Here is an 18011-nt window from a genome sequence, read left to right as displayed (position 1 = left end):
CTTTTAAACAGGTTTGTTCAGTCACAACGTTCTAAATATTGTGTGTGAGAATGACAATTTTGCTGCCCAATATTCTGTTTCTAGATCACCACGTAGATTTCTGCATCTGTCAAAATGGTAGAAATGAACACTGTATCTAAGTAGAACGAATAATTGTCTCCCAGCTCCTGGGGTTATTTTACAGGCCACTCCCAAGGGTGATGGTGAGAAATGTGTGTGTGTCTGTGTGTGTGTGTCTCTCTCTCTCTCTCACTCTGCACCCCCACCCACCCACCCCCCCCCCCCCCCCATCCCCATCCTATTCTATTTCTTGCTACCTTGAAGGTAGCACAGCCTGATCATTCACTGTCATCCACACCATCAAGCACTAGTCAATGGATAGACATCAGGAGCAAAGCTGACTAACCTAGTCAGAACAGAAATGTTTAAATCCAGGTTGTCATAAGAACATAAGAAATAGGAGCAGGAGTAGGCCATCTAGCCCTTCGAGCCTGCCCCGCCATTCAGTAAGATCATGGCTGATCTGTCGTGGCTCAGTTCCACATTCCCGCCCTCTCCCCATAACCCTTAATCCCCTTGCTTATCAATAACCCATTTACCCGCGTCGTAACAATATTTAGCGAGGCAGCCTCCACCACTTCAACGGGCAGAGAATTCCAGAGATTCACCACCCTTTGAGTGAAGAAGTTCCTCCTCAACTCCGTTCTAAACCCCCCTCCCCCCCCCTTTATCTTGAGGCTGTGCCCCCTAGTCCTACTGTCCTTTCTGAGCGGGAAGAGTCTCTCCACCTCTATCCTATCCGTCCCATTCATCATCTTATACGTCTCAGTGAGATCTCCCCTCATTCTTCTAAACTCTAACGAGTACAAGCCTAGTTTATTCAGCCTCTCCTCATAGCTCAACCCCCTCAACTCCGGTATCAGCCTAGTAAACCTCCTCTGCACTCCCTCCAAGGCCAAAATATCCTTGCGTAAGTACGGCGACCAAAACTGCACACAGTACTCCAGCTGCGGCCTCACCAATGCCCTATACAGCCGCAGCAAGACCTCCCTACTTTTATATTCAATCCCCCTCGCTATGAAGGCCAGCATCCCATTAGCCTTCCTGACCACCTGCTGCACCTGCAGGCTGGGTTTTTGCGACTCATGCACAAGGACCCCAAGGTCCCTCTGCACTGTCGCCTGCTGCAGTTTTTCGCCACGTAAGAAATAGTCCTTCCTACCATTATTCCTACCAAAGTGGACCACCTCGCACTTGCCAACATTAAATTCCATTTGCCATTTCCTGGCCCATTCGCCCAGCCTATCTAGATCCTTCTGCAGACTCTCCACACCCTCCGCGCAATTTGCCTTTCCCCCAATCTTGGTGTCATCAGCAAATTTCAACACCATACACTCGGTTCCCTCCTCCAGATCATCTATATAAATGGTAAATAGCTGAGGTCCCAGCACTGACCCTTAGGGCACTCCACTAGTCTCCAACCGCCAATCCGAATAGCACCCATTAACCCCCACTCTCTGCCTCCTATTTAACAACCAATCCTCTATCCACGCTAACACCCTACCCCCAACTCCATGCCCCCTTACCTTCTGCAATAACCTCTTGTGAGGTACCTTGTCAAACGCCTTCTGAAAATCAAGAAAGACCACATCCACTGGCTCTCCTCTATCCGCTGCCCGAGACACATCCTCATAGAACTCCAATAAATTTGTCAGACACAACTTCCCCTTAACGAAACCGTGCTGCGTCTGCACTATCAAGCAATTCCCCTCAAGATGCCTCACTATTTCCTCCTTGATGACGGATTCTAACATTTTACCTACAACAGACGTTAAACTAACCGGCCTATAATTCCCTGCCTTTTGCCTGGCACTAGCCACTTTCCAATCTTCCGGCACTTTCCCGGAATCCAGCGACGTCTGGAAAATAACCACCAAGGCATCCACTATCACCTCCGCCATTTCTTTCAGAACCCTCGGATGCATTCCATCCGATCCTGGGGACTTGTCCACAATCAGTCCCTCCAGTCTGTCGAGCACCGCCTCTCTAGTAACAACAATGTCATTGAGACCCTCCACTCCTACCACCTTTCCATCGCTAACACCCGGCAAATTATTCATGTCTTCCTCCGTGAAGACCGAAACAAAAAAGTTATTCAAGACCTCAGCCATTTCCCCATCCCCTACCACTTAGTCCCCCCTCTCATCCTCTAAGGGTCCAACGTTCACCCTAGCCAGCCTCTTCCTTTTTATATATCTAATGATTGTTGCTGTAAAGTACCTGTTGTGAGGACAGAGTTAGGTTTACTTGTAATTTCTCCTTTGACCAAATAACTTGTCGTTATCTAGCTCCATGTGGGTGAAGTACTGAAAGACCATGTTCCATGTGTGTGTCTTCTGGCAAGGAGGGTAATGTTTCAGGATTGTGGGATAAGTAGGACAAGGAGTATTTAGATTGAGGGCTGGAGTGTTTTTATTAAGGAATGCTGCTTGTGTTTATTTATTTCTTTAGAATGAAAGACTTGGATCACTGGGGGCAGAGTGAAGTGCTGGCATTCTTGGTTCGCTACAAGACCCGAACTGAAGATGAAGTGTTCACTATCCTGAATTTACTCGATAGCTTTCTCAAGAGCAGTCAGCCGAATGTTGTCATAGCAACCACCAAACTTTTCCTTCTCCTGTCTGAAGATTTCCCCAGTGTGCAGATGGACATTCTGGAACGGGTTAAAGGGCCACTGCTGGCCATCTGTACCTCTGAGTGCCATGAGCTGTGTTTCCTGGGCTTGTGTCACACACGGGAGATCCTTCGTAGCTTGCCTGGGCACTTCAGTGGGCACTACAAGAAGTTCTTCTGCACGTACTCTGAACCCAATTACATCAAATACCAGAAGATGGAGATTCTGACGGATCTGGTGAATGATGAGAATGTCCAGCAGATACTTGAGGAGCTACAGACCTACTGCACGGATGTTTCTATAGAGCTAGCCCAGATGGCCATTTTAAATATAGGTACCATCCAGCTTTCATTTTCACGTCTTTTAACCCAGCACTGCTGTTCCCTAGACCCAATAAGTTAGTTCCCTAAATCCATTCAAGTACTACTCCTATTTTGTGCTGAGGTAGAATACAAGTTTGTCATTTATTTTGTTTATTTTAGCTAAGAATGGGACAAATCTGCATTGCGGTGTTTGTTCACAACTGGAGTTGCATTACTGTGCCATAGCACAGGGTGGGAGGGCCTTAACCTGCTCAGTTTTTGACCTGAGCATGTTAACCTGGTCATGGTGGTGCCTAGGTTTTCCCAGAGAACACCATTTTGGTGCTGATGTTGATGCAGGAAGCTGCAACCCAGAAAGTCCTGATTGTGAAAGTCCCAGAGGCTGGATTGCAGGGAAGTGCCACTGCATCCTGATTTCTGAAATGGTAAAGACCAACACAGTCGTTGTGCTTGGCCTGGGAGACAGCATCTTTCCCTACCAGAGAAACCTCAGGTTCACCTCACATGACTTGATTCAGCCTTCCGTTTGCATTTGTACCGCTAGGTTCCTTCTGGTGGTGCCACTGAGCTCTCTGTAGCCATTCAACAGTCATCCACTGTCACTCTGATCCAAATACAATGTTATGATTGGAAGTCCTTAGACATCTGCTCATGTGCTAAATGCTGGACTTCAGTTTCTTAACTGAAATGTGTTCATTTGATAAAATCTCCAAGTTGCACCATAAATTTGGACAATTATTTTTAAACTCTGGATGCGACTAACATTGCAAGATAATTACAGTTGAGGAAGACAATTTAGCCCATCAGTGAAGGTGGAACCTGCAGTTCTTAGCAGCACTAATCTACCCCTTAAATGATGCCAGTCTTTTGCACTCATTGCTCTCTGTGTCTGTTCTATGCATTGAGCACTCTAACCCTGACACGGAGCATAAATTTATTGTTCTTAGTTTGAAGTTCTGTTCCCTTGTTGTACTCCTGCAGTTGTAATTTTTTTAAAAATCCTATATCATCAGCTATCTTAGAATTTCTATAAGATAATTTCTTTGGTTAGTGACACAATGGTATTGTCACTGGGCTGAAGATCCAGGCTAATGCTCTGGGGACCTGGTTTCAAATCCTACCATGGTTGGTGGTGTACTTATTTTTAAAAGTCTTGAATTAAAAAGCTTAATGATGATCCTGAAGCCATTGTCCTTTAGGGAAGGAGATCTGCCATCCTTACCTGATCTGGTCTACGTGTGACTCCAGATTCGCAGGTTAAATGCAGTCTGAAATAGCTGAGGGAGCCACTCAGTTCAAGGGCATTTAGGGATTGGCAGTACACCCCTATCCCATGAACTAAAAAATAGTCACGTCCCTAAATTGAAAAGTGTAATTCTCTCCAGTCTTTCCCTACAGCTCCTAAGGACACTCAGGGCCAGTCTCATGGTTCTTTGTTGCACTGCCTGATTCTCATGGACCTGAACAAGTCACAGCACTGTACAATTGATCAGGCCTTTCCATATCCTCTGACTAATGCGGTTAGTACTGCAACATGTGAAGTAATACTAAACTATTGACTTAACCGATTCTTTCTATCATTGCTTTATTGGGCTTCACCGGCATGCTTTTTATTTGCGCCCTTTTATTTTACTCTTCTAACATACTGCCCTATCCCCCATTTAAGGATTCTGTTTGCTGTTGAGGTCACCCTCTGTTCATGAGGGCTTTGTCTTCTGAAGTGAGATTGAGTTCAAGCTGTAAATGTAAGGAGAGTTAATTGAGGTGTATAAAATGGTCAAAGGTATTGACAAGGTAGATGTAGAGTGGAAGCTCCCTCTTGTGGGGCAATCTAGAAAAAGAGGTCATAGTTTTAGGGTAAGGGGGCAGCAGATTTAAAACAGATGAGGAATAGCTTCTCTCAGAGTGGTGAGTCTGTGGAACGCACAATCCCAGAATGCGGTAGATGCAGACTTTGAATAAACTTGAGATGGACAGATTTGTAATTAGTAATGGGTTGTAGGGATATGGCGAATGGGCAAGAAAGTGAGGCTGAGATGTGATCAGCTATGATCATATTGAATGGCGAAGCAGGCTCGAGGGGCTGAATTTCCTGTTCTCGTTCTTATGTTCACCCTCTACCAACTCTTGCAGGTGGGCTGCACCAATGCGAGTGTGAGTGGAAAATGTCACCTAACCCAGTCCCTCCCCCTCCCAACATTTATCCAATTCCGTCATCTCCAAAAGGGGTTACTGGAACCAGAGCCCATGCTGTAGGCGAGGTTTTTGTGTTAATATGTAAGAAAAGATATTATGGAAAGCATATTTTGTGAAGAATGTTACAGGAGTCTCGTCATCTCAATAATTGTATGTTGTCTTTCCCAGGTCGTATTGCACAGACGTACAGTGAAAAGTGTCTGGTTATTTTGACAGGGCTGCTGGGCCTCAAGCAGGAACATATTACTTCAGGTATAACACTCTTCCAGTCTCCCGCCATCAATATTTTCTCCAATTTATCATCATTCAACTTGTCTTTCTCTCTGTGTTTTCAGCTGTCGTTCAAACTTTCCGTGACCTTGTATGGCTGTGTCCCCAGTGTACGGTGACTGTATGCCAGGCGCTACCAGGCTGCGAGGAGAACATTCAAGACAGTGAGGTATGTTAACAGGAATGTGATAACAGTTTGTGTTTATAGTGGCCTGCGTGGGCTTTTCACTTTTTACCTGAAATGTCCCAAGTTAAAAACCTTAGCCAGTCTCAGCCAGATTAATGCATTTGATTTTGTTGTCCCCACGCTGGGGTAAAGTGTGTGGCTGAGATGGAAACACTGAGCCAGAATTCCCACAGCTGTTCAACCCATGCCCGTGCCTTTTAGAATCATGTGGATATCGGACAAGACTTAGATCTGGGTTATCCCCATGGTCATATAGCTTACCAATACACGGTGGACTCAGACAAATAATTGAATAGCATTTAGACGGATTGCTACAGAAAAGCTTGGCCCTGGGAGACTTGCAAGATTTGAAGTAAAGCTTTAGAGAATGGTTCTTTTCCAAACAAATTAACTAAGGTCTTCTCTCTGTTCTTCCCTCCACCCCCTCCCCTCTCCAACCAGGGGAAGCAGGCCCTTATCTGGCTCCTTGGGATGCATGGAGAGCAGGTTCCCAATGCTCCTTACGTCTTGGAGGAGTTTGTGGACAGTCTGAAAATGGAGACCTCTGCAGCAGTGAAGCTGGAGCTGCTCACAGCGATGGTGCGCCTGTTCCTGAGCCGCCCAGCTGAATGTCAAGACACGCTGGGCAGGCTACTTTATTATGTTATTGGTATGGGTTGTGTGAATACTCTGGGTTGTGGGCAGTGGGGGGAGGTTCTCTGTAGTAGTTTCACCTCATTATTCTGTCTTTTTGTTCAGTGTGGAGATACTGGCGTTGGACTGAGGTAAACACAGTAAGAAGTCTCACAACACTAGGTTAAAGTCCAACAGGTTTATTTGATAGTAAATGCTACAAGCTTTCGGAATGCTGTTCCTTTGTCAGGTGAGTGGAGAGTTCTGATCTGAAACAGGGCATATAAAGGCACACACAGGAACAGCATTCCGAAAGCTTGTGGCATTTACTATCAAATAAACCTGTTGGACTTTAACCTGGTGTTGTGAGACTTTTACTGTTTTTGTTTGATGGCAGTTATAAATTGGTGTCTTGTTACTTGCAGCCATGTTTCATTGAGACTCAGTTGTTGTGGGCTGTGGGCAGCATAGGCAGTTACTGTTTAAAAAATGTGAGATCCTTGGTGCAGAGATATTGTTGATTTGAGGTTTCACATTGCTGGTAAGTCTTTAATTGGTTAGCAAGAACTTGTTTAGGTTGGAGAGTCTGTATTTTAAGATGTGCAAGAGCAACTGCACATGAGGCAAAGAATGAAGTGATGAGTGGGGAAATCTTGTGTAGTTTCATTGTATTTAAAAGGGCTGAAAAACATCAGTAGCGCATCTTATTCACAAGAACTCGTCTCAGTGCTGATGTAAAAACCAACACATAGTTAGGAAATCTTTCTGCTCCTTAGTTTAAAAAGTGAGTTTCGTCTTTCATCTCTGGCCTGTTTAGCCACGACACCAATGGAAAGGAGCTCCCTTGTCCCAAAAAAGAGTTCAGTGCACTTTGAGTGGAAGTTGTGAACATGATCAGCCTTGGAGATAACTGAACACAAGGCCAGAAAAACCACCCATCATTGGATTAGCTGCATGGTCACTGGGTGAGAAGAAAATCCAGAATAGCCAGTCTCCATGGGAGCTGGACAGTCCTTGCACAGGAATAAATATTTTCACGATTCTGTAATTTTTAGGAAGGCTTGTGGGGAGTACTGTGGAAGGGTTGTTCCTCTTAAAATGATTTATTCCTGTTGAAATAATAGTTTTCCTGACAGGTTTTGGAATGTTATTCAGAGTGAGCAAAACCTAATTTAGGTTTCTATGAATTTCAAACTACAATTTATTTAATCATTCAATTTTTAAATTATGGTATTTTGTTTTACAAACTTGTGGTTTTCTACCTCTCTGCCTCCTTGCTAATTTTCTTTTAACTCCCCAGAAACTATTGACCCCCTTCTTTCGCTGCACAGTTAGTGGTCATCCTCCAGTACTTTCCCAAAATATGATTATTGATGGCCTATACAAACATGGGAGCTTCACAGCCAAAACCTGATCCTATTCACACCCAGTATGTACATCCTGATGAGTGTATTGCCCTTAATTATGCAGAGTGTACCATTTCTGCCTTGACGTTCGTAAACCCTCCACATTGCAATCAAACATGGAATCTTTCTAGTCTGTGTAATTCAGCTACTTGCTGGATAAACTCAGATGAACCTTCACTTTGTCCATTGATGCCAAAACTGAGGTGCGTAGAAATTCCTTCTCGCAGAAGAGAGAGTAGTGGATGCTGGGTCACTGAAATATGGAGGTGGATAAATATTTGATAAATTGAGGAATGGAGGGCTATGGGGAAATGGCACAGAAAAGGAGCTAAGACTAGCGTAGATCAGCCATGATTGTATTGAATGGTGGGGCAGGCTTGAAGGGCCTGGTAGCCCACTTCTGCTTCTATTGCTTGTGTTCTTGTGATTTTCCAGTACTTGGTATTAGATGTCAGCATAAACAGCAATTGATGGCAAAGAAGATCATAACCAGTGTTCTTACTAGACTTTCATTCGCATATTTTCAGTGCATGTCTTATCAGCTGTTTCAGTGCAGACTGGGAGTCAAATCTGACACCTCGTTGGGTTTATGGCTCGGGTAGTGTGTTTCCGAATCACTTGGGGGTTTTCTAAGATTGCTAACCATAGCTACTGCTATTCTCACCACAGACATTTGTTCACTTTTGTTGACAGAGGAAGAGCTGGATATGGCTGTGCGCGATCGTGGGTTGCTATACTATCGGCTGCTTCAACAAGGAGTTGACGAGGCCAAGCGAGTAGTCTGTGGACCAAAATCTGATCCATCTTTGGATGTAATAAGTGGTAAAGCCAATGAGGCAATCAATGCCTGGGCCAACGACTTTAACACACTAATACCCATCTATGGTCAAGAACAATGGGGTCGCTTAACAGCACAGAAAGGGGACTCCTTAGAAATCCTGCAGGTGACAGCAGTAAAGTCAGATGAGACAGGTAAGGAGTTTATTAAGTTTTGCTCCAGGCCGGAGCTGCTTATCAATCAATTATGGCATGGCATCCTATGCATTGGAGTTGTGCCTTTCTATTTGCAAGTTCCAGTTCCTCAGGCCTTCTGTTTCTGACATTGGGTTATTATGAATTCCACCAGCAGTGACAGCTCCTCCATTCATGATGACCTGCCCTATGGAGCTCTCTCCTATGTTGCCTTCCTATTTTCATTCCTGCAATCAAAAGCTCTTCAAGTTTTATCTTTTCAGTGATTTCAGTCCATTCACTCTCTCCTCTGTGCCATGTTGTAAAAATCTTTTATTTGAGGGGTTATCGGTAAATGCAAGTTCTTACCATTAATCTCTTGTTGCCATCCATTTGAAGTTCATTTTAAAAATACTTGCTCCAGGTGTGAAATTTGTAATCAGTTTAGCAATACATTTATTGTTGGAAGGTATAAATTAGAGGCATCTCACCAAACACTTATTCTCCATTAGCTGCACAGATCCCTGTATAATTTTGAGTAAGGTTTATTGTTCAGTTTGACCATCACCAGATGTTCAAACTAGTATTAAGCTACTACACTGAGATTGATATGTCCCTTAGCGAGTGATTGTCCGAGAGACTGTTGGGTGTGTTTTAATCAGTGCTCCTACATACCAAGAGTTGCTGGAGGGAAAGTTTTTTACAAACTGCTCCACCCTGATCAGTACTTAATGTGGAACAGATGTAGTTTAAAGTTTTCTCCATGGCTTTTGTGTAGACCACTTGGTATATCTGCCTGAAGTGTTGTGTTTGCACTGTTCATATCCCGTAGGAACGCAGCTCTCTGATGCAGTGAAGACCCCACTGTGCATAGTTTAATACATCCTGCAATTTTTGATGAGTGACATTTGCAATAAGAGAAAATGCCTTGTTTGAAAGTCTTAAATGTCCATTGTACCAAACTGCGAATGGAGAGAAGTGGTATCCGTGTAGTGTTTAGCTGTGCAGACTGGAAAATCCCAGATTTAATTTGTTTATGCTGAGTTAGCTGATCTCAGTTGGGTAGCATGATGGGCACTGTGCTGTGCTCAGGAGGGCAGCAGGTATGATGATCACTATCCATTAAGTCCTGTTGGAAAACTGCTTGGGTGCAGACCTCAGGTCAGGATGGGACTTCACTGTGATGTTCCCTAGAGTTGAATACCCTGACAAATGCTGCCCAGACACACGCATGAGGAACGTCTACTTTAACAAGCTACCGAAGAGCTTCTGGAGCTCCCTTTAGAATAGGATAGAAGAGAGCTTTTCTTGTCCGATGGTGGACTTTGTTCCATATTGCCTGCATGTTCTGTGGTATTGGTGTTTTTTGTTCAGACTTTGTAACTTTTTGTGTTTTCATTTCTCCAAAGACACAAATGCAGAGCAAAGGGAAGAGATGGTCCTGGGCTCTGGATCAGTCAGTTTGGAGACCAGTGCCCACCTGTCGCCAGAGCAGTTTGAAGAACACTGGACTCATCTGGAAGCTGCTAAAGTTGTGACCCTGGACTGGCACAAAGACTTGTGCCCTGATGCCATCCAGTCAGCCTTTCAGTTTGTTCACATCCAGCCTGTTGCAATTAGCCGAGCTGGAGCAGAGCCCTGGAAAGCCTACCTGTTTGCCAGAAATGAGACTGGATCACTGTTTTTAGTTGAACTGTTAATTGCAAAAGGCAAAGGGGACATACAAGTTACCATTAAGCAGGAGAATAGCAACGAAGAGCTGCTCAACAATTTTACCACTGTTGTTAAGTCCGTAATACAGGCCTTAGACCGAGACTAAAGGTTAGACCTCAAATACATTTCAGTAGCTGCCAGAGAAGAGTGCTGTCCTTACTGACACAAAAGCCAGTTTAATCTTTAACTCATTAATGCTGTAAAATGTTGAGGAATAGAGTAATTCCAGTGTTTGCCTGTCTGGCTGGAACTGCAAAAGTGATTAATCTTATGACATAGTCTTGAAATGTTTTGATGTGGTAAAGCATTTTATAAATACAACAGTTTTATTTTTGAAGTACAAGAATATTGGTGAAGCTAATTAATAGCCAGGAAACATTTCAATCGAAATTCTAAGTGGGTTTAGTCCAAGGAACTCCAGTTGTTAGGAGTTTGCGTGTTCAAGAAAACTTTCTCTTCGGAACCAATTGTTCATTTCTAAGCTGCTTTTCAGTTGATGTTCAAAGCACTATACACTAACTTATAAAGGAAAAGAAAGCATCAAGTTTTAGCAAGTGTGCAGCAGAGAAGTATTAGATAATCTGAATTGCAAAATTGGTTGATGGATAAATGTTAACTGGGTTATCAGATGTACTCCCTTGCCCTTTGCCTAAACAGTTTAATGAAAGAAGTCCAGTAGGTTTATTTGGAATCACGAGCTTTTGGAGCACTGCTCCTTCATCAGATGAGTCACTTGCATTTACTGTCTGAAATAATGTATGAAATCTACTGGAGAACAGCTGGTTCAGGGGAGTTGAGAGAAAATTGTTTAGTTACAGTTATCGTTGTGAAAGGGGCTTTCCCCTTTTCCCCAACCAGATGGAGATGATATCAAGTTTGGTCAATATTAAACTAGTGATTGCTGGTATATTAGTATCCTTATACAGGAATTAGAGCTTGTTCATTGTGGTCAATCTTTAATCAAATTTCAATTGGATCTGCAATAATAGTATTGCTTGTATACTCTGTGTATTGATGATTGCTACAGGGCTCTGTGCCATTTACAATATGGAGCCTTTGCCGATAGAAACTGTTCAGCAAGTAAGGCAATTCAGTAGTGCCCTAGGTGCAGACCACCTGATGTGAAATATTGTAGACAGCAGTGCATGCTTTTGTTTGTACCTCTGCCAAAATCCCTGTCTACAAACCTGACACCAGTAAATCGGCTGGGTGCCATTTAGCTTCATGTATCACTGATATTTTTCATTGTCGGAGACACCCATTGAAAGCCACACCAAGAGACAGATTGTGATATGTCCATGAACACTGCTTGTACTCTTATCATCTGGGACACAAATGTCCAACAAAGATTCTTTTAGAGCCAGCCCATTCAACACTGTTGTTGAGTGTACTTGTATCCGGGTCGATCCCATTTATATCAACTGACTGCACTGAGAGCAGCTGTGAGAAGTGGTGAATTCTAAATTCACACAAAGTTTCAATAAGCATTTTACTAGAAAGATGTATTTGTGATCCTTCCAATATCATTATTTACAGAGGGATAGCACCCTGTATGTGACCTGCTGCATGTGTTTCGGGTTGGAGAGTTACTCACCAAAAAGAATCAATTTCCTAGTAGTGTCTCAGTAAACACACTGTAATGTGTGGGCACTTTATCTTTTAACTGCAGGAACAGGAAGAGCTAATTCAAGTTTTACTCTTCTGGTCAATGCAACAGATGAATGACCTGCCCTGACTTCCAATTAAATTTTGCAATTGATTGAGAAGTTATGTTAAGGTGACACAATTGAAACTTATCACACCACTGGGTAGAGCATCGTTTATTTGGAAATGTGGAATACGAAATGCTTGAAATGCACAGCTGGTCTCAGCCTGAGGAATGAGAAATGAAAATTTAATGCTCTGGGCCCACGACCTTTCCTCAGAACTGAAAATTAAAACATCTCTGAGCTCCTTTTGTGAGGGAAAGATTTACCGCTAAAAGAAATCAGGTTAAATTATTATCTGGTCCTAGGATCTTGCAGATTGAAATGTGCGTGTTAGTTTCAGACTTCAGAAACAGCATTTTAACTTTGTTTTGTACCTGATAGTGACATTTGGAGCACAGTGAGATAGTGTTTACTACCAATAGATGGCAGTGGAGAGTTGGAGCAAGTCACTGAGGTACAGCTTTCATTGGGGTTGGAACCAAAGTACCTCCAACTTTACAATGAAAAAATGGAGTATTTTTATGGTTATCACCTTTGTGAAATAAAATTGCATTTTCTTTAGTAACATGTTTTCCTGTACGGGTGCAGCTTCAGTTTAAGGAAAAGATCAGTTTGAGCTGAGAATTTTGAGTGGGTGTGAGGAAGCATCTCGATTGAGAAGCAGATCTTTCTGGAGATTATTCTGGGGCTTGGCAGTTTTGAAAATTCACAACACAGGAGGTGCTTTTAGCTTCAATTTCCCAGGCTAAAAAGAGGCAGGTTCTCCTTCCTGATCACTGTACAGTTGGACCAACGTCAATTCGTGCCTCATACATATAATTTCAATAATCAAGCCTTTTTATTGTAACTTCCTTTCTGATCTCTCGCTCCAAATGTATTACATGAACTAAACAACTGAGCACCTGCTGTTCTCTCTGATCAAGAATTCCATAGGTTCACAACCCTTTGAGTGGAGAAATTTCTCCTCTTGGTCCTAAATGGTCAGTCCCTTTTTCTAAGACAATGACCGCCCCCTCCCCCAGTTCTAGACTCCCCAGCAAGGTAAAACTTTAAATCCATCCAGCATTAACCTTGTCAAGCTCCCTGAGAATTTTAAATACTTCATCAGGGTCACTTTGAGGGAATATCAGTTCAGTCTACTCTATCTCTTCTCATGTGACAATTCCCTCATCCCAGGAATTGGTCTATTGAATGTTGTTGTGGACCCTCTCAGGTGGGTATATCATCTTTGGGTTAAGGAGACAAGCTGCTACTGGTATGATCTCTCCAACGCTCTATACAATTGCAGTTAAGACTTCACTCTTCTATTCCAATCCTATTATATAAATGGCTAACACACAATTTGATTTTCTATTTGTTGCTGTATCTGCTTGTTTTACTTTCTCTATTTGTGTACAAGAATATCCTTCGCCAACATTTTCCAATCTCTCCACATTTAAAAATATTTCACTTTTCCTACAAAGTCCATAACTTCCCCACATTATTTTCCATCTGGTGTGTTCCTGCCCACTCACTTAATCTGTTTAAATCCTTTTGCAGCCCCATTGAGTCCTTGCAGTTTATTTCTGACCTTGCTTTGTGTTATGAGCAAACTTGAATGCAGCACTCTTGGTCCCCCCACAGAGACACATTGGAATACAATTCCACAGGAGTTAGCCATTCCCCATCACCCCATTCCAGTGTCAATTCTTCAAGCAAGCAGTTAGACATAATATTATGCTATTTGACCACAGAGGCCTTCACAGCAATATATAATGTTTTGATTAACATAAATTTGTTCCTGGGCTTGTAATTAAACATGACAGCAGGCAATCCATTTGCTTTTTGGGCTAGAGAGAATACTTATCATTTGGATTTCAGAAAGAAGAATAGGTACAAATGCTGGAAATCAAACACAGGTCTGTGTTTGTAATCGGGAAAGACTGGCACACCGGCAATATTTGTTTTATTTCTTTGCAGATGTTGACTGTCCTGCTGTGTTTTCTGTATAGAAATTATCACAAATCCCACAATTACTACAGTTCAGAATCTCTTCTGTTCTGTTTACCATTCTTTATGAAGTTGCAAGCATCACCAAACTGATTACTGTGACAAACAGGCGTTGGGTTCTGCCCAGTACTAACTGCAGTCTGGCTTCTTACTCGAAATTATCAACAGTCCCGGCACCACTCAGAGAATAAATTGGATGACATTGTCTATTTGAGCTCCATGTTGATATAAACTGACAGTCGTCACAAACTCAGATTCCACTTTTTCTCCCCCAGTATCTATACCACCCATCATGTCAATGCCATTCATTAAAAGTAGCTTCGAAAAAAGATACAAGACGCAGCTCTGATTATACAGAGTAGTACTTAATCCAACACCTTGAACAGAGTGAAACATCATTAAATCAGACAAAAATGGCATCAAGCCAAATGAGACATTAGACGGTGGGAGATTCTAAGGAGGGTCTTAAAAGAGGGGAAATTGAGAAAGAGGTGCTTAGGAAGGGAATATCAGCTTATAGGGACTAATAGCTGAAACCATTGGTGGGAGGAAGCTAATAGGTGATGCACAAGAGGATAACGTTTGAAGGGTTGCATAATTGTGATCATTCCAATATTGTTATTTACAGAAGGAATAGCACCTTCTGTGTGACCTGCTGCATGTCTTTCTCAGAAGGGGTTGGAAAGTTACTCGACTAAAAAGAATCAATTTGCTAGAAGTGTCTCAGTAAAAACACTAATTGTGTATGCACTTTATTTTTTAATTGTAGGAACAGGTTGTTGCATAATTCTTGGGGAGGTTATAGTGCTTGAAAATGTAACCAAAGTAGAGAGACGTGAGACCCTAAAGATACTTGAATGTAAGGTTGTTCAATTTGTTAGGGAACCAGGCTGACTCTTGATATTTGCTGAGGCATCTGATCTTAATTGGGAAGGAGGCGGGAGAGGGACACCAAAAACCTCAGCCACTCTCCACTACACACTTACCATTTAAACTAGATGCAAGAAAGTGTTTGGTTCATGTATCCCAGTAAAGGGTCTCAAAAGGGGAAAGTTGAGTGAATAAAGAATTTCATCTGTATGAATGGCCAGCAACAGAGGGCCTCATTGCAGAGTAAATTGCTAATGAGAAACTGAAAGGCAAAGGCACCCTGTAAGTTTACCCACTGAGAAACTAAACAACCCAGAACAATTCTGAGACAGCAACTGGGATGATCCCACTTGGTGTCACCGCATCGAGGTTTAAGGAGAGGAAAAATAATCCTGTGATGTCACTCCTGATCATTATTCAGGGAAGCTGGAAGTTGTTTAAAGTTTATGCAATGAAGTTATTGTGAAAATCCCCTAGTTGCCACTCTCCGGCGCCTGTTCGGATCCACAGAGGAAGAATTTAGCATCGGCTGGAGTGGCAAGGACTAGATTGGATTTGGAGAAGTGGGAATTGGTATGAAAATGCAATAAACTTCCATACCATCAAACATGGTGAACACTTAAGAAAAGCCAGCTTGCTGAATCTGGGGTCCCACCTATTTACCAAGTCAGAACTAGAATGGAGCAGGTAGATGTATGCCACAGTCCTGGGGGTTGCTTTGCTGCTGATGAAAATTAATTGATGGGTTTACAAGGTAACGAACAGAAGCTAGATTCTGTATTTTGAAAAGAACATAAGAAGCAGGAGTAGGCCATCTAGCCCTTCGAGCCTGCCCTGCCATTCAATAAGATCATGGCTGATCTGAAGTGGATCAGTTCCACTTTCCTGCTTTCTCCCCATAACCCTTAATTCCCTTGCCTACCAAAAACCTATCTACCCGTGACTTAAATATATTTAGCAAGGTAGCCTCCACCACTTCAACGGGCAGAGAATTCCAGAGATTAACCACCCTTTGAAAGGACTTTTAATGTCCACTCTGAAGATTTCCTGTATGCTAAAAACCGGATTGTTAAGTAGCCCATGTCATAACAGAGCGGCTCAACTATAATGAGTTGTTTGGGTTCAAACACAGAGCCTGAACTCAGCCCAAAGTCAATGTAAGCAGAGCATCACTTGTGCTTTATAGAGAATTGTTGAGGGGGATTGGACAAAAGAACTTGCTTTTGTCACTGGACTTGTTAGGTTCCAGATCGATCTTGGAACTTCATAGTCTGAAATTCTCCCATCCTGCCAGCCAGTGGAATTTTAGTGGGCGGATTGCAGACAATGTGAAACCCTATTGAATTTCTAGCTTTTAGATTAGAGCAGTCAGAGAATATCGACACATGTTTGAATGCCTCTAAGCTGGTTTCTGCTCCTGCCATAGTGCTGGAACAACATTGTGAAAGTCACAAATAACATCCTATGTGATTGTGACCATGTAAATTTTTTCTTCTGCTCCACCTGCAGTCTTTGACATGATTTAACCAATCCATCCCTCCAATATCGCTGCATTGATGTGTAACTGGGTGGCACTGTTTTTGGCTGCTTCCTTTCTTATCTAACTAATCATAGGCAGAGAATCACTTTCCATGACTTTGCCTCCTGTTTCCCACACTGTTAACTCTGGGGTTTCCCCCCAGTATCTATCCCTGGATTCCCCATTTTTTTTCTTGTCTATGCCCTGCCCTTTAGTGACATCATCTGAAAGCGGTATCAACTTCCACGTGTACGCTGAAGACTATCAGCTCTACCTGACCATCTCCCTCGACTTCTCCACTGTTGCTAAATTATCAGACTGCTTATCCAAAATCCAGTTCTTGGTGAACAGAAATTTCCTGCTAAATATTGGGAAGACCATCCCTATTGTTTTCATTCTCGGCACCAAACTCTCTTCTCTGACTCCACCCCTCTTCCTGAGAATCGTCTCTGATTAGGCCAGTCTGTTTGCAACCTTGTCACATTTCAGCCCGAGATAAGTTTTTTTTGTTGACTTTATTTCAATCCAATCAAGTCAAATTAAAGCCAATTCAGAGTCCCAACAAGTTGAGACATTCCCGATCCAAGCTGACAAGACAGGGCTCTCACTTCCTGTCTTGGGCTTGATCTACATGATCCAAGCTGATTGGAGTAGGTGTAGCTCCTCCTCCAAGGCTTGACCTAACTTGTATCATAGCCAAAAGGCCAAGATGCCGCTTTAAAAAATTGCTTCAGAAGAAGCTAAATTGTAACCTAATGACTTCAACCAAGTACAGCATGTTGATACCACACTTGATCTTAGTCCGAGATAAGTTTCCAACCTCATTTTCATACCATCACTAAGTGCTGATTTCCACCTCTGTAACATTGCCTGACCTTTAGCTGGTCACCACATTCTACCCTTTATAACTTGAGGTTTACAGAACTCTGCTGCAATGTCTTAACTCTCAGCAAGTCCTGTTCCCTATCATCCCTGTGCTCCTGGACTCTCACTGGCTCCCAATCAAGCAACATCTTCACGTAAAAATTCTCATTCTTGTTTTTAATGTCCTCCATCCAGCATCTCAAGCCAAACACTTTGAGATACCTCTGCTAATGTTAAAGTTTATTTATTAGTCACAAGTAAGGCTTACATTAACACTGCAATGAAGTTGCTGTGACATTCCCCTAATTGCCACAGTCTGGCGCCTGTTCGGGTCAATGCACCTAACCAGCATGTCTTTCATTCAGTGGGAGGAAACTGGAGCGCACAGGGAGAATGTGCAAACTGCACACAGACAGTGACCCAAGCTGAGAATTGAACTCAGGTCTCTGGCGCTGTGGAGCAGCACGGCTAACCACTGCTACCGCACCGCTACAGGACAGAACGGTGGCATTGCTCCCTCCCAGTGCCAGGGAACCAGGTTCAAGTCCAGCCTTGGGTGACTGTGGAGCTTACAGGTTATGCCTGTATCTGTGTGGGTTTCCTCTGAGTGCTCCGTTTTTTCGCGCAGTCCAAAGATATGCAGTTTAAGTGCATTGGCTGTGGCAAATGCCCCTTAGTGTCCAAAGTTATGTAGGTTAGATGGATTAGCCATAGGAAATATGTGGGGT

General features: G+C 43.0%; 1 protein-coding gene across 1 annotated transcript in view; it reads left to right on the top strand.

The window, feature by feature from the left end:
• The window catches only part of ap4b1 (adaptor related protein complex 4 subunit beta 1), a 21191-nt gene extending 4315 nt beyond the window's left edge, over positions 1-16876 (top strand). The window contains 10 exon segments of the mRNA XM_080209925.1: positions 1-11; positions 2512-3008; positions 5362-5445; positions 5529-5632; positions 6092-6299; positions 8362-8640; positions 10029-10440; positions 11360-11412; positions 14800-14889; positions 16635-16876. Coding sequence (XP_080066051.1) covers positions 1-11; positions 2512-3008; positions 5362-5445; positions 5529-5632; positions 6092-6299; positions 8362-8640; positions 10029-10440; positions 11360-11412; positions 14800-14889; positions 16635-16876 — 1980 coding nt within the window.
• The last annotated feature ends 1135 nt before the right edge of the window (positions 16877-18011 follow it).

Source organism: Carcharhinus amblyrhynchos, chromosome 22, assembly GCF_965287045.1.
Source record: "Carcharhinus amblyrhynchos chromosome 22, sCarAmb.v2.hapA, whole genome shotgun sequence".
NCBI lineage: Eukaryota > Metazoa > Chordata > Chondrichthyes > Carcharhiniformes > Carcharhinidae > Carcharhinus > Carcharhinus amblyrhynchos.
This window is presented reverse-complemented; position numbering and strand designations above follow the sequence as displayed.